At 50.4% G+C, this 20,799-nt stretch overlaps 1 protein-coding gene across 2 annotated transcripts in view; it reads right to left on the bottom strand.

Moving 5' to 3' along the window:
• Nucleotides 1-355: 355 nt before the first annotated feature.
• The window catches only part of DPYSL2 (dihydropyrimidinase like 2), a 121,882-nt gene continuing 101,438 nt past the window's right edge, over nucleotides 356-20,799 (bottom strand). For both annotated transcript variants that reach the window (XM_032855631.1, XM_032855632.1), the window contains exons 8-14: nucleotides 18,227-18,347; nucleotides 9,919-10,075; nucleotides 9,297-9,438; nucleotides 7,494-7,664; nucleotides 3,663-3,842; nucleotides 2,641-2,806; nucleotides 356-719 (exon numbers count right to left, since the gene is read on the bottom strand). In XM_032855631.1, the coding sequence (XP_032711522.1) occupies nucleotides 628-719; nucleotides 2,641-2,806; nucleotides 3,663-3,842; nucleotides 7,494-7,664; nucleotides 9,297-9,438; nucleotides 9,919-10,075; nucleotides 18,227-18,347 (1,029 nt within the window). In that variant the 3' untranslated portion in view covers nucleotides 356-627. The remainder of the gene's footprint in view (nucleotides 720-2,640; nucleotides 2,807-3,662; nucleotides 3,843-7,493; nucleotides 7,665-9,296; nucleotides 9,439-9,918; nucleotides 10,076-18,226; nucleotides 18,348-20,799) is intronic.

Here is a 20,799-nt window from a genome sequence, read left to right as displayed (position 1 = left end):
TTTTGGAGCCTCTCAGGAGGGACACAAGTCTGCCAACCACCCTGAAGCAGCTCAATGGTTACATAATTGCATCATTAGGATGTCCAGTTCAAACCCCTTGTACTAATATTGAATTAGGTGTCCCAATTTAGTATGTAAAAAGAAAAAAAAAAAAAAACCTACTCTCCCCCCTCCCCCACCCACCCTCTCCCCAGACCCATGAAGAAAACTTTTCAAAATTTAAAAAGAAAAAGGCAGCTCTGGGCAATTCACTTTATCTTCTCCCCACCCCGCCCCCTCCCCCCATGAAAAGGAAGATGGTAACAAGTACAACAGAGGTTAGAGATGAAAAACGCCCTCGTTGTGATTTGCTTTGTTTCGCATGTCTGAGTGTTGGATGCAGTTCCGTGTATGGGGTTGGTGGGTAGACTTGGGTGTGATATTCCTTAGGTGTAGAGGGAAGTGGGTGAGCAAAATCAGTGACTCCGGGTGAGGGACGGAGTGCAGGGCCCAAGAGGGAGCCCTGTGAACTGGCTGCCCCACAGTAACTATCACAGGCTCTTAAAAAAAAAAAAAAGTTAGGAAGGAAGTCTCAGAATGTCCTCAGGTGTCCCATCCCCCATCCCCAAGTAGGCTGCGGGCCGGCCTCTAGCCCAGGCTGGTGATGTTGGCACGGCCACCAGGAGGAGCCACAATGCGCTGGGTGGTGCGGCGGGGAATGTTGTCATCGATCTGAGCACCTGGAAAGGAGACAGGGATGGGGGTCAAAAAGGGTCGCATGGGGCGGGGGACAGTTACAGCAGTTCCCCCTCTAAACCAAAACAGCACAGCCCAGGAGAAAAAGGGCCAGGCCCAGTCTCTGTCCCTCTCCCAAAACCTCACTGCAAGTTTAAACTGCAAAAAAGGGAACTGCCTAAGGTAGCCAAAGAAATCACCGACCTTGTAAAGCAGTCCTTGCGAAAGCTGGTTGGGTCCCTCACTTGAAAGAGTAAAAGTGTATATAAAATAACACCAGCTGGAGACTGACTGAGACTGCAGCCTGCCCGTGTCCTTGTTAGTCAGACTGCATGGCTTCTCTGAAGGCGTCTACAGCCTTCTCTCCAGCATTCTGGTCCCCCAACTCTGTACCTCTGCTGTGTAACCAGGAATAAGAGTGAGGATGCTTCCCTAGATTGGAATGGCCCGGTCAGATAAAAGAACACAGACATGATTATGCCCATTTCACTCTCTGACAAAACTAGCGCTTGTTCTTCTCAAAATTTTTTGAAAATTCGTAGGTGGCTCAGTTGGTTGAGTCTCTGACGCTTGGTTTCGGCTCAGGTCATTGATCATAGGGTCCTGAGATCAAGCCCCACGGGCTCTGCACTGGATGTGGTGCCTGTTAAGATTCTCTTTCTCGGGGCACCTGGGTGGCTCAGTGGGTTGAAGTCTCTGCCTTTGGCTCAAGTCATGATCCTGGGGTCTTGGGATAGAGCCCTGCATCAGGCTCTCTGCTCAGCGGGGAGCCTGCTTCCCTTCCTGTCTCTCTGCCTGCCTCTCTGCCTACTTGTGATCTCTGTCTGTCAAATAAATAAATAAAATCTTTAAAAAAAAAAAAAAGATTCTCTTTCTCCCTCTCCCTCTGTCCCTCCCCCCTCTAAAAAAATAAAAAAACAAAATAATAAAATTTTTGAAAATTGGTAACCCACAGATGGAATTATACATGGTAACTTTCTGAAACCCAGCATATTTGACAAGGAAAAAAAAAAAAAACCTATCAGATTAACTGTTTCTTTAATGTCCCATAGAGGGTGGGATACTTATCTGTGGCTCAGGGAGCTTGAAAAGAAGGCTTTTAGCCATAGACCAAATGGAGAAGCACAAGTTTCAAGTAAGGAAGCCTGACAATCTGGATGGCTCACCTTTGCTGACATCACACAAATAACAACTATCAAATGGCTCTGCTGTGAGCACTTTACATGGATGGTCACTTGTTTAACCCTTCTGACAGCCCCACAAGGTAGCCACTACTCTTCTACCCATTCTATAGATGAGGGGACTGAGGCATAGCTGTGTCTGGCTACAGAGTCAAACTATTCAAGCTCCAGACCCCACAAGCTGAGCTACCACGATGTGCTGCATACATGGGGGCAAAGAGAGTTCTGAAATACCACAACACCCTCTTTTAGGATGGTCACGAGACTTTGGAGAAATGTCCTCTTACTACATCAAGTTCTATATATACAGAGTATACACATCATGACGTTGTATGTGATGTAAACTCACGTCAAGATTCTGAAATGACCCAACTGGTCATTTCGTAGGAATTACATCTCTGGGGATATTAGTATTTCTCATGAGCATCATTCCTTCCCAGTTCCCCCCTTTAACGAAAGCACTCCTTGGGACACCTGGATGGCTCAGTCGGTTAAGCATCTGCCTTCAGCTCAGGTCATGATCCCAGGGTCCTGAGATTGAGATCCACAAGGGGCTCCCTGCTCCGTGGGAAGCCTACTTCTACCTCCCCCTCTGCCATTCACTCCACTTGTGCTCTCTGGCTCAATCTCTCTGTCAAATAAATAAATAAAATCTTTGGAGGAACAAAACAAAACAAAAAACGAGCCTTGCTGGTTCAGCGAGAAAGGTCCCGTGGAACCGGGCCCAACCAAACCATAACCGTACCAGACAAACTGAATCCAGACTGGTGCAGGTTCCGGACAGGTGGGGCCTGCTGCTTGGCAGGAGATGTCTTAGCCGAGGAGGCTGGAGTGACAGTCTTGGGTGTCACAGACACCTCACACACAGGTCCGTCGTACAGGCCACGAGGAACCCCTCTCAGCTCTGCCAGCTGCAAAACACAAAAGCCCCTTAACTCAGGCCACGTTCACAGAGGACATCTCCCAGGCAACTCTCTGAAGGGGGAAGGAACGGCAGTTAGGACAGGCCTGTGAGATGTGGGGATGGAGGGCTCCCTTTATGGACACATACAGTGGGGACAGATGTCAGTGAGGAGCCAGCCCCCACCACTCCAGGCTGAAGTTCCCCCAAGATGGACCATGGGTAGTTGGTTACTCTACAAAAACTGACTAACGTCTCTTACCATTGCCCCCCCCCCCACCACAGGCACTTTAACTTACACCCAAGTTCGAAACGCCAAACATGTTGTGAAGAGATTTGAGCTCACATTCAAGATCAGGCGCTCAAACTTCTTTTCAATCTCACTCTCTCTGTAATTCCCTCACAGCTCTGTCCATTCTCTGCCTCACAGTCCTCAAGTACCAGTGCCTTACCACGCCCTGAATACACTGTACATCTTCCCTGTTCATGACATTCTAACTTCCTTGTCTCCCTTCTTTGACTTCTCAAACTCCTACCTAATCCTCAAAACCCAACTCGAAATGCCCTCTCCCCATGACACTTTTCCCTAGGACTCCACGGCAGTGGCTACCTCCTCTGAATCACTATACATCCCAGCACACACCAGTCTTACTTCATTCTGGCTGGCTATGGACATACCTGACTCGTCTACTGGTATTCTGAGCTCCAGAAATAAAAAGATCATGTATCCCTTATTCGTGAGCCACCTCTCCTCCATACTCCTCCACCTCCTCCTCTCAATATTCTAACTCAAAGTGCTTAGTCGGCATGTACAGAATTGAACATAACCCACAATAAAAACACTTTGTAAGATCAAAGGTACTCACTCTGCTCCTCGCCTTGATACGCTTGTAAACAAAATCAGGGAAGGGCTTCCGGGGAATGTAACGCCCAGAGCCTTCAGTGACATGCAGGGTGCCATCCTCCAGGACGATCTTTCCCTGGCTGATGACCACCAGTGGAGAGCCACGGCACTCCATGCCCTCGAAGATGTTGTACTCGAGAGACTAGGAAGAGAGAGCATGAAAACTTTAGCATACACCCTGCCCAAGATCTCACAGACAAAAGAAAGGCCCTGTCCCGAATGCCCACCCCAGCAGGCACTTAATCTTTCTGTCTTCATTTTCCTGTCTAGAATTATCTTTCCCTGCCTCTCAAAACTCTGGGGGGAAAATAGCTGAACAGAAAAACTGTGTAGAAAAGCATGAGGGTTTGTAAAGATCTTCTCTGACCAAGTTCTAAATTTTGAAATGGGGCCATCCATGAGCAGATTTTCCCACTGGCTTTCCTGGTTTTCAATCTGTTAGCAACAAGGTTCAACGGCAGTCCCTGAGTGAAAAGCCTGTGGGAACTCGAGCCAATGCCTTCAATGAAATGTTGACGTCTAGTTAACTTCCGGAACCATGAAGCTATCCTTCCAGCTTCAGGCTTTGCAGGGTGACATATCCGGGCTTCCTCTTGGAAGACAGGCGGGATCTTTGCATGCATGTGAGTCTGCTGTTGCAGAAGAAGGCAACAGAAAAGAGGAGGCCCCAGTCCCAACCCCCAGCTTCGATTCACCCCGTGCTCCTTTCCCAGGTTCCACAATGCCCTACGCTTCTTCCTGCCTGCCCTGTTCCTGGGCACGAATGACTGTGGCCGGAGAATTCACAGGGAAGCTCTCACCAGAGAAAGCAGCATGGCTTTCTGGGGAAAGTCAGACAGGTTATCAGCATTCAGGGGTCAGTCGGTGAAGAGAGAGCTGCGATGGGACAGTGCAGTTCGGGAGAACATTTCTGCCTGGCACAGTGGCTCAGAAGGATGGGGAAGCCCTGGGCTGGCTTCACAGCTCACATTCAGTGTCGGAATGCCGTGTTATTGTTAAAGAAAACAGGGAAAGGTTGTCGGCACTGCTCGAGACCCCAGAGAATCCTCTGGAAGTTACCTAAGGAGTGAGGCAGAGACGCACCTGCAGGAAGGAAGGGGCGGGGGGTGGCTCCATACACGCACTCTGGGACCAGAGTGTGTGTCCTCAAGTCTGGACTGTTTTTCATCCATTTGAAGACACTCATGCCTGGAATCAGTGCGTGTCTCACAGCAACAGAATGAGCTCTGCTGGTGGGCTCTAGCTTGGCTTTTCCCACCGGCCTAGGGGATGACCATGCTGAGGCCATTTCACATCAATTGCTCAGCCTAACATTTCTGTGGACTGCTGTGGCGGTAGGAATTCACACCACCAACATGCGGGAGGACCGGCTTGCAGCTCAGCCTCTCAGGAGACATTCTGCCTGCTCGGCACAAAATACCGATGTTTCGAGGCACACAGGATTCTCTGCCCCCCCCCCCCCCCCCAGGGCAGAATCGCCTCTCAGTTGTCCTATGTGAAGCACAGGCGAGCCCTAAAGGAGTCTCATAGTAGACTCAAAGTGGTGCGTCTTCTTTCATGGTGGCATACAAACTCAGGGAATAGCTTCAAATCAAGGCATCTCAGATTTGGTGAAATCCAGGAGTTGTGTGTGGGAACTCTGAGTAGGTCACTTGAATCCTGCCTCAGAACTACAGGTTCTCCATCTGCCTCTCCCCCGAGGCTTACGTGAATATAACAACAGGAAAGCAACATATACGGGTAGATCACACTGTCAGAGTCCTGTCATCTCTGACCTCGGACAGGGTGTGTGTCACCCTGAGGCCATCAAACCCCATCTTTTACTCCGCACCTGAGTCTACACTCCAACAAGCTCTTCTTGCACCCTAATGGAGGACTGGCGACCACCCTGGATGTGGGGCCATCCACCCTGGGTTCGTATCCCGGGTCTGCCATACCCTGGCTGTGTGACTTTGGACAAGTCCCTCACAGCTCCTCGTCTCCCTGGGATAAAGCCCGCCCCACAGGACCGATGCCAAGATTCAAGGAAATAAAACGAACAGAAGCATCCAGCACGGTACTTGGCACAGACCAGGCATTTAGGAAATGTCCAGTCATCCACAGTCTAATTTTTTTTCTACTATCCTTTCACAATAAGACTGCGAGCTCTTTAATGACAGAGCCATCGCAACACGCCTAGGCTGACTTTAATTGCTTGTAAACGACAGATCACAAATGAGTAAAAGTGTTTTGAGCCATCCCCCATTTTGTAAAAGATGGGAAGAACCAGCCCCATGAATCTACGTCACTTAAAACTAACAAACTAACAAGCCCAATGGTTGGGTCATAGCTCAGGGAATACAGAACCGACCCTCCCCTCCGCCAAACAGCAAGGCAGTGAAGCTGCGTTGCTCACCAGGTATAGACAATTTTAACCTACATCCAACCCTGGGGCTCCCTAAAATGACTCATCTGGCTGGATGCCTGAAAAGCCAAGGCAGACACTTCTAGCAACGGGCTCAGTAATAGTTAGCTAAATGCTCCAAATTAAAGCTAATTAGCCCAGTAGTATGAAACACCGTATTACGCTGGGAAACCCTCTCATTTGTATTTTCCCGGATGATTAATGCTGCACAAATGTGTTTAGTGTGGACTCTCTGAATCAATCAGGTGAGGACAGATCAGAGGCACTTCTCTTACATGGGGCTGCCTGGAAGTAGAGGCAGGGCAGTGCTATCAGTCGGGAAAGTTTGGGAGTGACACATGAATGGCAGACTCTGTCTCCTCAAATCCTCTCTTCCTCACAGTCTCTCTCCTGCCACGGTAAGGGCTCCACATGCACACCCCTTAGCTAGGTCACCCACAGCTTAAATAATGAGCCCTGTTCACCCATCCCCTCTACAGAAGGGACTGCCAGGGAGGGAAAGCATTGTCTCCATCTAAGCCTGCCCAAGAGGCTGCATGTGTGGTCTGCTAGGGAAGACCCCTGGATAATTGGGGGTTCTAGTTCTGGTTCTACCACAAAATAGCCACGTAACAGCAGACTGGTCACCTAAGCTCTCAAAGCTTCTGTTTCCTATCTTCCCACCAAGCAACTGTGGTGTTGGTGCCATCTCTTTACTGAGAAGGCCCCAGGAAGAGTAAATGGGACAGTGTTGTTAATGCATATGAATAGGTATGTTCACTGGGCAGGACCCTAGGAGCTCTCCCCGCCAAGGTCATTCTAGATCCCCAAAAGGTTGTGATCTAAGTTACACATAGGTGTAGCTGTAAGACTATGCTGGGAAGCTAAGCCAGCCAATGGGGAGGGAGGGGAAAAGTCAACTCAAAGTTCATTCCTTTAAGACCACAAGAGCATCTGGCATTGAGGGGTTTTGTCTAGAACACGGACATGAGAATGCAGTGGCTTAAAAGAAAAGAAGTGCCCAATGGGCATCTGAATATTTGCTGTGGGTCCACTGTGGCAGGCACTGCCATGAAAGGTGTTGCCCTCCACCATTAAAATGGGGTAGTGCCTGACTTCTAGAAGCTTCTAACATTTTGGCATGACTTTGGAGGCTCTGAAGGTCTACAGACAGAGCTCTACCTATAAAGAACTCCAAAATGCTGAGAAGAGAACGGTCTTACTGTCCTGACCAAAGATAAAAAGATAGCTTTTTTTTTTTTCCCCTCAGCAAATTGTAAGTTATAATATACCCTGGGAAAAAGTTCATTCCTATCACAGCAAGCTCTTTCTGGGGACTCTCCCTCCCTCAGTCCCTTTCTGGGACTCTAATTTGTTCGCGATTGGGTCCATGCAGTTAACAGGACTTACGCTGTTGTGGGTCTTGGCAGAGATGGTTTTGACACTGTCGGGGTCCCAGATGACCAGGTCAGCATCAGATCCCACAGCAATGCGGCCTTTCCGAGGGTAAAGGTTGAAGACTTTGGCTGCATTGGTGCTGGTCACGGCCACAAACTGGTTTTCGTCCATCTTCCCAGTGACCTGAAGAGTACGACACACACATACACCCCAAAAGCAAGTTAAAAGGCTGAGGGGTGGGACACTCCTTAGCAAAAGCAGGAACACGCATTAGATCCACACAACAATTTGGATGGATGTTAAGGGCATTGTGCAGAGTGAAAGAACCAATCTCAAAAGGCCACATACCATACAGCTTTATTTCTAGCCCACTCTCAAAATAACGAAGTTAGAGAGATGGAGGACAGACAAGCGACGAGGTGGGCATTCCTCCAGGGACTGGGGGTCAGTGTGACTAGCACAGGGCAGCAAAAGGTGGGGATCTTCGTGGCGATGGACGAAATCTGGGTCCTGACTGTGGAGGTGGTTACATGACCCTACGTATGGCAAAATGACACAGAACCAAATGCGAACATTCCAACACTGTCACTCTGTGGGCTTGGGTATGGTGCCATAATCATGCATCGGTGAGACCGGATGAAGGGTACACAGGACCCCTCTGTCTTGTCTTTGTTAACTTCCTCTGAATCTATAATATTTCAAAGTAAAAAGTTAAGGAAAAAAAAAAAAACAATGAAGCACGGGCTCTTCAGGAACATTGCTTGGCTGGAAAGACTGGTCTTTTCACAACCATGGTGCAGCTCTCGGCTTCCAGTCTGGCCCAGTCAGAGGTCCTAGGCCAGTGTCTGGCTGTCCATGGCATCCCGTCGGGGCCAGCCCTGGTCTCCTCACAGCCTTCTCTGCAGCTCCTCGTCTCTACCACTTGTCTTCCTCTTCCCTTCAGATAGAAACTCTGAGGAAATGACTGTCTGTTTCTGAGTTAAGGAGCCCGCTCTGAAGCTCATAGAAAAATGAGCAAAGGAAACGAGCAGGTATCAAGAGAGAGAAAGAAAAATGTCGAATTAAGGACACGAAAAAGAAACTCACTGTAATCAGTAACTGAAGAATTAAGTGTAAAACAAATTTGCCAGCCAGATCAGTAAGACTTATGTTTTGGGGCGCCTGGGTGGCTCAGTGGGTTAAAGCCTCTGCCTTCGGCTCAGGTCATGATCCCAGGGTCCTGGGATCGAGCCCCGCATCGGGCTCTCTGCTCAGCAGGGAGCCTGCTCCCCCCACCTTCTCTCTGCCTACTTGTGATCTCTGTCAAATAAATAAATAAAATCTTAAAAAAAAAAAAAAGAGAGAGAGACAGCAGAGAGAGCTCTTCCCCACACAAGCCTGCCAGAAGCCTGCAGTAGGCAGAAAGGCTAACTCCAGAGAGCCTGAAGAGACAGTTTTAAGGAAACGGAGTCCATTTCCCAGAGTGGAAGACTGCCTGAGACCGGTCACCAGGTTGCTAAAAAAGTGTTTTCGTGAGTGATCAAAAAAGGCCTTATTTTAAGGAGTCTCTGTGTTGGTTTTGTTTTTGTTTTTTTTTTCCCCCAGTCTCCATTGACCCAGAGGACAACGATAATAAATACATATGTAATATTTAGGAGGAAATGACCTCTAAGGAGCTGTCTGGGATTCCCAAACTGGAAAAATACTGTCACACAAGTACCAGCTTCTAGAATTCTCTCCACTGCCATTTCAAGGCCTCCGTGAGACCTACGACCGTGAGACAAGGAGGCAGGGGCAAGCTGACATCAGTCCATGAGCGAGGCCCCTGTTCCTTACCACAGCCTTATCCCAGATGACAGACATCCGCTCCTCGGTGCCATTGGTGCCTTCAGGGATCAGGGTGAAGTTGTCCTTCCCTACAGCCTTCTGGGCAGTGTTGAATGTACAGTGGGCACTGCCAGTGACCTGCAGATCTCCGCTGGAAGGAAAACACACAGCCAGCTTTTAACTGATCTTTGACGTCCAGTCACCCTTGGACAGATATTTTTTTAATTTGCCAAACCGCCGGAAGTTTCTGAACTAGCCTATCCTCCTGCCTCAGGAGACAGGACATTGAGGAGGAAGCAACCCGGTCCTGAAGCTTCATTATAACACTGCTGTGTATCTAAATCCCTTCCGTGAGGTATCTAATCTCTGGGTGTTGCAGCACCACACTGGAAGCCTTCTGATACCTCTCCTCGCTGGTTGACTTTCAAGATGGCACAGGTTTTATCTGGATTTTCCCCGAAGAACAACGTCAGTGCGATAATGCCCCGTTCCCGCTCTACAATCTGAATTTTGAGAACAAAGGTCTCTCTGTGTGTGAGTCTGCTTCTACCCACCAGGCTGTACCCTGATGGGTCAGCCAGTCTGGGGAGAGGCTGGGAATGGGGAGCATGACCAGGTCACCAAGACTCACCAGGACAGCAAGGAGTTCAGAAAGTCCGGAGTGGTCGGGTCAGGGCTCAGGGGCGGGGAGGTGACAAAAGCAGCGGCCTTGGCCCAGTTCTTGCTCCAGTAGTGGGAGCCATCAGTCCCCAAGCTAGCGGTGATGGGCTCACCATACACCACGGTTCCTGACAAACAGAAAGACAAGGCTGAGTGCTCACGATACAGTGCGGGAAGGAAACCCCCCCACCAGTGGGAATCACTGCTGGCCTGGCTGCGGTCTGCGGGCTCTTGCCATCCCCTCCAAGGAGGCACCAGTGCCCCCTTGCAAGTGAGGACACTGATGGCCAGACAGCCCCACCAGCCAAAGTCACCACCCAAAGTGTGCTCCCCAAGACTCCTCCTTTGGGCTCCACTCTTCTACCTCTAAAACTGCTGATTCCCATGTCTACTAACAACCTCCTGCTCAACCAAGCACCCAGTCCCAAATGCCATCCAGACTTTCTCATTGGGGCCATCCATGGGACCATCCCTCCACCTCAAACTGAACCTCGCAGCTCACAAAACACTTCTCGGCTCTCCCAACACTGCCCCACTGCCTCCCTTTGCACTGTCCCCCTTTGCACTGCCCATTCTGGCTCTGGCGCTGAGCGAGGAAGTTAAAACCTGAGACCAGTGGGCTGAAACACTTGGGAACCTGTCTACAGCCCTGCGGGTGGGTCCAAGAGACAAAGTGGATCCCTGAATCACTACATGAGGGCCACTGTCCCTGAGAGCCAGCAGAGGCACAGCCGACTTGGCAAGACTGAGAAATGAGGGACCCTGCACAGTTACAGTGCTGAAATGTTAGTGTTTCCAGAAGCTTGGTCTAACTTAATACATCATCTGAGAACATCAAATCGTGTCCTCCTCTCTGTTCCAGTGCAAGCCAGAAAATCGGGAATCCCAAAGCAACTGAATGCCAGTGCTTCGACACCTTAAATACATCCTTCCATGGTCACCCCACATTCCTTCCCTTCCAGCAGGCCTTCTTCCTTGCTCCACAGCTCATTCTGACGCAGCCTCCCAATCACAGCTCAGATTTGCTTTTGCTTTCTCCAAGTTCTTCCACACCCCGCTGCTAATTCCCTGTGACACTTTCAGAGCGATCTTCCCACACCATTCTCTTGCATAAACTCCTCCTAAGCAGCCCTCCTGCCTTCAAGATTGAAACAAACTTTCCAAGGAAGCACCTAATGCCCTTCCTTATCCAGCTTCGTATCAAAGTTCACCCATTCCTCAGCACCGTCCACAACCCACCCGGGTCTTCACCTCCAATAATCCAATCATCACCCGATTTTGAATTTTCTGGTTCTCCACCTGATGGGACAATTCCTAAGAAAAGAAGTTCGCCTGCACACAGCAGGCACTCAATAAATGTGTTTCACACTCATGAAAGGACATAATCGAGGGCATCAGTGCCGGAATTTGACCTCAGCCAGCCTTAACCACCATCAGGAATGCACCTCTCCTCGCCTCCTCCCTTCGTACACATGGCTGACTCACCCCCACAGAAACCCCCACAGGGTTCCCGCTTCTCCAAACACAAGGCCCTCAAGGCCAAACACTTCCTAGTCAGGAATGCACCTCCTTTCCTCTCCCCAGCCTCTCCCAAGGACTTTTCTCTTGATAATACACCACAACACCCTCCCTGCTGCTCGAGACTCAGGAATTTTACAAAGCCTCCCAGGCAGGATTTGGTCTCGAGGAGCCAGCTGGGCAGCTGCACAAACGGCTCCAGCTCACCCCGAAGTGGAAGAACATTGCACAATGAGAAGGTCTTGGCTGCTGCCAGCACCATTTTTAAACACAAATGGCCAAGCAAACCAGCGCTGGGCCCTGGGCTCTCATGGGACCTCCGGCTCCCAGCTTTTGGTTTGCACATTCAGCGGGACCTTCTGACCCAGCCGGGTCTGGAGGTCCCACTACTGCCTGAGCACAGAGGGGAGGTCTCTGCCAGTCATTACGGAACCAAAGGATCCTACCCTAAAGGTTTCCTGGTTCTGTGGACATGAATAGGTTTGAGAGAGCGGAACGCTCAGAGAACAAGAGTGGTTAGACCTTCTTTGAAGATCCATGGGCAAGCATAAACATTTTCCGGTAACTTGTTCTTGCTCTTCCTCTCCCTGAAACGTTCGTACAAGGGGCATCTGGTTCCTGTAACACCTCCTGGATCCCACAACTGTGAGTGCCCTCGACCACCGTGGCCCTTCTGTGAAATACAAATCAGGCTGGGGAGTTGAGTCCCGTCCTCTCTGTGCACAAGAACTCACAGTTCCCCACAAAGGGGTGAACCCGGCCAACAGCCTCCCCCCACCGGGAAGCCCAGCACGGGGTCAGAGCTCCAAGGCCATCGCACACCAGAACCTGCCTCCTGAGACTGAGGACAAGCAGGACACCTGGCCCAGGGCCGAACTAAGATGGGGATCCTGGAGAAGGAGGGAGGCACCTTGTGGCTCATGTCTGCTCTGGCCTGTTCACATTCCAAGGGATTCAGAGGTCCTTGCTGGCTCTCAGTCGATTTCTTTTCTTCAGCCCCCAAAGGCAGCACAGGCGTTAAGCCATCCTGTAGGGGACCTCCACCTCCAGGGAGATGTGGGACCACCAGTACGGGGCTCCACCCCTCTGTCCTAAGGGCTGCCCAGTCCCTTCCCAGGGCACCTCTCCCATTTTATAAACTCTATATGGAAGGGAGCCGTGGATGAGCTTTTGGACCTCCGTCAGGCCACAGACCCCACTAAAGTGCGTGCCAGAGAGAACTCCCAATAATAATAAACCATGAAATAAGCTGAAATTGCCTTCACGCACTCCTCCAAACACACTGCTGACTCGTCCTTGGCAGTAGTCAGACCCTCGTGATCTTCTTCTCCAGGCAAAGTCTGAACTGAAGGATGTGACCCCAAGCTAGCCTCTGGCAGGCCCTCTAGCATGGACGGGAACTGTGAGGCCAGGGCGGTGGTGTTTATTCACCAGGAGCCCGGCGCCTGAGGGCACCCGTGGAGAATAAATGCGAGGCTGGGGTTTAGAAGTGTTTGACAGCTCCCGGCTCTGACAGTTAGGTCATTTCCCATGAATGGGAAGCAGGAGGACAAATCCAGAGTACAAATAATGGGAAACCATGTGTGTGTATTTCAAAATGCAGCCACAAAAGCGCAGTAAGAAATCAACTGGGTGGGGGTGCCTGGGTGGCTCAGTGGGTTAAGCTTCTGCCTTCGGCTCAGGTCATGATCTCAGGGTCCTCGGATGGAGCCCCGCATCGGGCTCTCTGCTCAGCAGGGAGCCTGCTTCCTCCTCTCTCTCTGCCTGCCTCTCTGCCTACTTGTGATCTCTGTTCTGTCAAATAAAAAAATAAAAATCTTAAAAAAAAAAAAAAAATCACCTGGGACAGGGACACACACACACAGCCACTCTCCCTCTCCTCTCAGAGCCCACAGCCAGAATTCAACAGCCTAGGGGCTCTCCACGGATAACCAGCACTACCAGTCCACGGCGTGTTGGGTCAACAGAGATGCACAAAATATCACCACTGGATTCCCCTATACTTCTCAGAAGAAGCTAAGTTTGGGTTGACCATGGATTTGATTCCTTAGAACATTTCTGTCAAACTGAGCCTAACAAGAGTGGCTGGTTCTTCCTAATAACACGGGGCAAAGTGGGGAAAGAAAAGGATGAGTCCAGTGATTCAGACTCCAGGCCTGAGTGCTACAGAAATGACACAAAAGTTTCCACATCTGCCCTGAAAGAGAGCCTTATCTCCGGTAGTCTCAGAGTTCAGATGGCTGGAAACCAACCCCAGAGTCTCATCCTGCAAGTGGCTACACGACAACACGGCACTAACTCCCAGCCTGGCAAGGGCCCTGACTGGGAAGGAAGTCTGCCTCTAGACAGCCTCGGGCTCGAATCTGCGGGCCTGCCTAGGTTCAGACCTCACAGCACCCACAACAACCCTGAGAGCCTCTTGCTTCAGACCAGTCTGCTTATCTCTCCCTCTCTTCCCCTGCCCCTCATTCTTTCTCTCCTTCCTTCCCTCTCTCCCCCCGCCCTCCCTGCCTCTCCATATACATATATGGGCTCTGTTTCTCTGAAGAGCCCTAACCCAGATTTTGGTGAGATTTTATGACATTCACAAGCCAACCCATATGTAAAGATCATTAAGATGTGAATTAACTTAATGCTAAGGCTTCATCCCCAAGTTGGGGTGATCCTCACGGGCCCTACGAACACAAGTTTCTCATGACACCAGAGTCATTCCGATTGACCCACAGGGCGTAGGAAGTTTTGGTTCCAGCTTGGGTTCCCAGAGTTTAACATGCCTCAGCAGCCACCAGATGTTCTAAACAATTCCGCCTCTGAGTTACAGGGGTGGGCGAGGAGGAGGATGGAGAAGGACGTCTGTCAGATGAGGTTATCAGGCACAGCTGACACACTACCATTCCTACACAGAAGGCACCAGCAGCCGCGCTAGATTCCATTCTCGGACAAAGCGGGAGTCTGAGGGAGCCATTTCTAGAGAAATCCCCACCCTGGACCCTCAATGGAAAAAGGTGGCCAGGAGTTCAGAACCATGGGCTGGATGACCTGGGGCAAGATATTTACTTTCTGCATTTTAACTTCTCTTCCATGAAATGAGCCTACTGAATTGACCAACGTCTAAGTTCTTCTGAAGAGGAAAAAATGCCCCAAATATTTTTTTTTCCAGGCTGTGTCTTCGTTTCCTTATCTGAAGAATGGGGTGGATGATACGTAGTCCTGCTGATGGGCACAGCACAGAGGGAACAGCCCAAGTGACGCTGTCTCTCCAGGAGATGGGAGGATGGCAGGTGGTCGCACTGCATCTAGTGCACATAGAATATCTTCTCACTTATGGTCATCTCCCATCCTCACTAGCCTATATACCTCCTGTCTCAGACTTAGGACCAGCAGCCTTCTAGGTGGAGAAGCACATGGGCATTAAGAAGACATAAAATCATGGTCTTTCAACCGCTCCCACTGTAGAGAAATGTTGAGTCCCCTTATGCAGCCTGATCTCCCTGAGACAGGTGGGGTGTGTCTGTAAACAGTGGCCCCTTCCTCTGTGTGTTCTAACCATACCTGGCGTGCAACTGAGCATTTCCCATTATGACTTTCTATCCAAGTGTCCCACCCCAACGAGTGAAGGAGCTGAGGGCTGGGACCATGTCTCGCCTCCAGTGCAAAAGCCTGCAGGATCACATAATAAAAGTTTGCCAAATAAATGAAGATTTCATCTATCCATTTTACAGATGAAGACAAGGAGCAGCAGAAAACTGGCAGTGCCTTACCACCTGCCACTGGGGACTGGAAGAGTGCTAGAATCCTTAGCAGAAAACTCCTAGCCTGGATCAGCAGACATCCTTGCTATACTTCCAACCAACCCTTTACTCTTTGACCATGAGAACGGTGGGGAGTTATTATAAACATCTGTACGTCTATCACCTCTGTTAGGTGCCATCTTCACCCTACAAGATAAGTCACTATCGCTAGCCCCTGCCCTCGTAGAAAATGAGATCTAGTGACGGTATGGGAGCTGCCCGGCATCACATCCTCACGCACGCGAGCTGGGATTTGATCCAGGACAGGACACACTGATCCCAGAGCGCAAATGTGTAATAAAACCTTATCCTATTTCCTTCTTGGTTGTTTGGGAATCTTTGCTTCTGTATTACACACAACTCTACTAGGTGACAAGCTCAAGTTTCTACCAGGTTTGTCAAGAAACAAAACCCCAATGGGGACACCTGGGTGGCTCAGTCAGTTAAACATCTGCCTTCAGCTTAGGTCATGATTCCGAGGTCCTGGGATAGAGACCCACATCGGGCTCCCTGCTCTGCGGGGAGCCTGCTTCTCTTTCTCCCTCTGCCTGCTGCTCCCCATGGTTGTATGCTCTCTCTCTCTCTGTGTCAAATAAATAAAATCTTAAAAAAAAAAAAGAAAAGAAAGAAAAAAAAGAGAAACTAAACCCCAACACATACCAACACTGCTCATTTAAAAATAATCTCAAAACATGAAGGTAACTCAGCTACTCGTGTGGCTCTTCAGGCCTGAAGTCAGGCACCTGACAATCAAGCCCAATCCTACCACTCACTAGCTCTGAGCTTCGGTTTACTCAGCTGCAAAGTAAACCAAAGCACAAGAATTCCTGCCCGGGCTGCCTCCCAAAGTTGTTATGATGAAGTTCCAACAAGATGGAAAGAGCCTTAAGAGCCCACAAGCAAGCAAGGATCTCTCATTCTTGCTCATCAGCACCCAAATGCACCGGAAATTCCCTTCTGGCAGCTCAGGCCCAAGGAAAGCAAAGGGTTCCACAGACTACAGGGGGTCAGTTGGAATGCAAAAAGCCACTGAGGGAACCGTGATGTAGGCACCACACTGAGGACTCAAAGGTGGAAGGTTCTGGAAAAGACCAAAGTAGTCCCTTCTTAGTGCTCGCTGCCCAATACACACGCAGGGTCAAAGTCCAAAAGATGACAGAGGGACTCATCAGGCACTGAGGTGAGAGTATTAGAGCAGGGCTGGACTTTCCAGTAACATACTCCATCTCTCTTTTTCAAGTAAGGAAACTGAGGCAAGGGAAGGAGAAGCCCCTGAGCTGCCTGCCAAGCTGGCTCACAGGCCAGCACTCTGAGCCCCAGACCAGGGCTGGTGCCACCCGCCAGGGCCAGGTTCTCATGAGAGACTGACTCCTCCGCCCTCCTATTTGGACAAGTGAAAAGTCTGAATCAGAAAGCAGGTTCTCGAGTTTTCCATTCTGTTAAATGGAACGTTAAATTATATTAAAATTATGTTAAAATGCCCTACGCCCTATGCCCCAGGAGAATCTTAACTCTTTGCTTATTATCATCATCTGGGTACAGCATGGTTCCTAAAATAACTAAAGCTACCCACTCACTTCCTCTTTCCAGACACCGTGCCAACTGTCCCCATGCTCCATGGAAGCAGCGGTTCTGTGATCAGTGTTGGGGGCTGAGGCTGAAGCAAACATGTGCGCAGAAAGACAAAGGGCCCAGGCGAGGGAGGGTCACTGACAGAGATCAGCCACAGCATCTCCCAGAAAACAACTCCACGCTGATTCTGAGTAGATGCCTTACTCCAGTGACTGTCGCTTTACTTCAAAAAGGCAATTCCTACGAGCAGCCAGGAGAGGGCAGGTGTCCAGGAGGATAGGAACACAGCAACCGTGCGTGGCCAAGCCTCCGGGCAGAGGCCCCTGGGAGAGCTCCAAGGAGCCCCGGCACGGAACTGCTGGGTCCGTCTGGAAGCCATCATCTCTGGGGACAAGCTGACTCAGTGGTCATTGAGCAATCTGTTCTAGGACTCGCACCAAGTCACCCACCATTGAAGGACTTCTACGGTCCTTCTGCATGCTATCACATCCCGCAGAAAACTGGAAACAGAAGCATAAAGGTCACACCGCTCCCTTCTTGGCAGAGGAAAAAAAACCACAGAGATAAAGGGACAGAAAGGGAGAAAGAGAGAGAGACCAGGAGAAAGCCAGACAAAGATCAGGAGAGAAATGATGAGGCCAGGATGTGCACCCTCACAAACCAGGCGCCATTGGGCTGTCCACAAACCTGGACTCCCAAGCCCAGGACACGTGGGTGGTGTGAGGACTCAAAACTCACAGTGCATGGCAGATGACAGGAGAGGTCTGTTGCATTCATAACATATAAGGGGCGCCACGGACCAGCCTTTGGAAGCAGCAGGGGAGGCTGTACTTAGTCAACTAGCTCCCAAGAACCTTCTCGATGGGCTCCCTAGTGCTGACAGAGTGCCAGCCTCAGCCCCAAACAGGTCAGTATAAATTTACAGGGAGCGACTCAAGCACCCAGAGAACTAGACATGAGGAGGGCCCGGGGGCAAAACGCTCTGCCCTACGCCCTCACAACACTGTCTTACTCACCCAGGCAGAAATCACTACCAGCCACAGAGCAGGGACTCATTTTGCAATAGAATGCTCTCCAGAAGGACTGTGGGGCAGATGGAGAAGGACGCCATGTGCGTGCCTAGTTTATGGAGACTGCATCGAGTCAAGGCCAACTTGTCTATGGGAGCGGGGGCAGGAGGGAAATGTGCCCACCCACCCACTCTTTGTGCGGGGCTTTAAATAGACGGTGACGAGGCGGTCGCAGTGGAACAGACAGGGAAACTGGAGCCCCCCCCTCGCTAGGTTAATGCTGGACCGTGATGAACACAGCCCACTTGGCACGCAGGTCTGGAAAAGGAGCCACCTGCCTCCCTCGCGAACCTGCCCGCAGGCAGACAGCCGGTAAGGCAACACTCACCCTTTTTCCGGGCCTGGGCGATGACTTCGGCCGCACTCTTGCTCATCACCTTGGTGACGTACAGGGGGCAGTTGGTCTGGTTGGCGATGGTAATCGAGCGGTTCACAGCTTCGGCCTCAACCTGCAGAGGAGCACGTGGATGTGAGAGCTGTGCCCAGTCTGCACCCGCAACCCACCAAGGGAAGCCGAGAGGAATGAGAGGCTGCCACCACGTCCTCAGGGTTCTGCCCTGAGCAGCATCACAGGAGGGGGATGGGACTTTCCCAGGGTCACTCAAAACGGGTGGGTGGAAATAATGGGGCAATTCCTTCAGAGACCTTGTGAGTGGCTGGAAGGGTGCCCAGCAGACCTACACCATCAGCATCAGCTGGGAGCTGATAAGAAATGCACACTCTCTGGCCCTTCCCGGAACCAACGGATCAGTAACTCTGGGGATGGGACCCAGAATGTGGGTTTTAAGAGCTCTAGGTGATTTTTAATGCTTGCTCCTCTGAGAAAACCACCGGGCACGGACAGGGATTGCCCCCAAGTCAGTGCATTCCTTCTAGCAGCAGGGTCTTGAGTCAAGCCATCCAGGAATGAGATTTTTGTGCTGGGCTTCTATCCGACACCCACAAATGGGACCCAAGGAGCAATGTGACCTCACAGGGCTCTGGGAGCAGGCAGATTTGCTGCAAGCCATGGTCTTCAGTATGGGTAACATGTCTGTGGCTGCACAGGCTGATATGACCCTCAGTGTGGGATGGGAGAGCTGTTCCAATTCATGATTCCTTAAACCTGATGCTTCAACAAATAACCCAGAGACCCCAAGTGATCACTGCTGACTACCTGGCCAAGTAAGACTACTGAGCTCAAGGTATACCCTACAGATATATGTGTTAGAATGGACAAGTGCAGAGCCCGTGCAATGGTAGAATGATGGCTCTCAAAAAGCCTTTTGTTCCCTCCCTAAATCCTGGCAGAAGCTGTGACTTCAACACCTCATACCAAGGGGCTGGGTTCAACTCAGATTTTTTGTATCTTCTGTGCCCCACCTCCAAGAGTTCCCAGTGTAGTGCCTGGTACACAGCGGTTGCCCCAAAATGTTTACTGAGCAAATAAATTACTTTATTGTATGTTAACAGTTAAAGCGAGCTGCTACTTTTCCTAAGAGGTAGCTGAGCTCCTAACTGAATTATCTTAGCCAACCAAGCTTCTACAGGAGCTTGACCAAGAGCTGAAGTTCTACAATGGCGTTAACTGGTAATCTAATTTAATAAACGAAGACAACTTAATTCACGTTGGCCCTTTCGGGCATCAGCTATGTGAAGAGAGAGGCCTCAAAATTCAAAGGCAAACCAAATGGCTCTTGCAAAAGTTCATTAAACCACCAAATGTTTTTAATTCCTGGAATAGCTGAGCCACCCGCCCTCCCTCTCCCTGACTCCAGTTACAACAGAAGTGCCTCTGGCCAGGGGCAGCACAGAGGAGGGACAGTCGGAATCTCTGAGGTCACTTCAAGAGTCCACAGTGTGAAGCACGGAAAAGACTTTTCTAGAAGCCTCACAGCTTCCCAGGGGCGCCAGTGACTAACCTAATTAATGGGCCCAACACCAACACTTCTGAAAGTGAACAGAGGCACTATTAATAACGGCATGGGAGCAATGGGCATGGGCTGGGACTGTCCTGGGTGAACTGGAATGTGAAATCAGACCAATTAGGAAGTAAATGGAGCGAAAGTGCCAGTTCTATGGAGGGCCCTGAAGGATGGGCATCCCGGGGCCCTGTGTGGATTTGCTCATCCTCCGTGAGGTGAGCTCTGACCCCTCCCCTGCCACAGCACATGCCCCGGTGAGGGCACAGGCCTGACTACAAGGTTACCTCATGGAAAGAGGTCACTTAAACCCCAAGTCTCTGGGTTCCTTCCAGAACCGTGAAGGGATCCACATTTACCCTTCTGTGTGTACCTGTGCATGCCTCTTACACGCAGTGAATGGATTTAAATAACACCCACTTGAAATATTGTGAAAATAGTATTACAGCTCAAAAAATTTTTTATTGTGTTTATCTCAGCAGAGTTATCAAGGGGTTGGAGGGGTCATCCAGCCTTGCTGATTTTTAAGGTCAGGCACCCCAAGATCCAGAGAGGACAGCCACTCGCCTAGGAACACACAACAGTGTCGGTATGCACCAGACAATCAGAATACACAGTAGTGTCTGTACACCACACACCCTCGCACACCCAGTCCTCCACGTCTCATACCCCAGTCGCACTTCCGACAGGGCCCAGCTGGAAAGTTCCCTTCTCTGGGAATGATATTTTGTCCCTGTAACCCTCATCCCCAAGTCTCCCACTTTCTTCCCTGATGCCAGTCTTTCAGCCCAGAGCCCATCACAGTCTGCCCTCCCTAGTTACTCTCCACCTGTCTCTTCCTCCCCATCTCATCCTCAATCCCCTCCTCGTTTGTCTTGCTGTCCCAGCAGGCCCAGTCATTATGCACACGGGGCACCACCGGGCGGCCAGGCAGTTTCTAGATTTCCACATCCCCGGTGTTGTCTCCTCTCAATCTTCCCAGCTGGGCCTGGGGAGAACC

This window comes from Lontra canadensis, unplaced genomic scaffold, assembly GCF_010015895.1.
Source record: "Lontra canadensis isolate GAN:19392208 unplaced genomic scaffold, GSC_riverotter_1.0 scaffold10, whole genome shotgun sequence".
NCBI classification, from domain to species: Eukaryota; Metazoa; Chordata; class Mammalia; order Carnivora; family Mustelidae; genus Lontra; species Lontra canadensis.
Note: the sequence above shows the minus strand (reverse complement) of the source record. Positions and strands in the feature narration are given on the sequence as shown.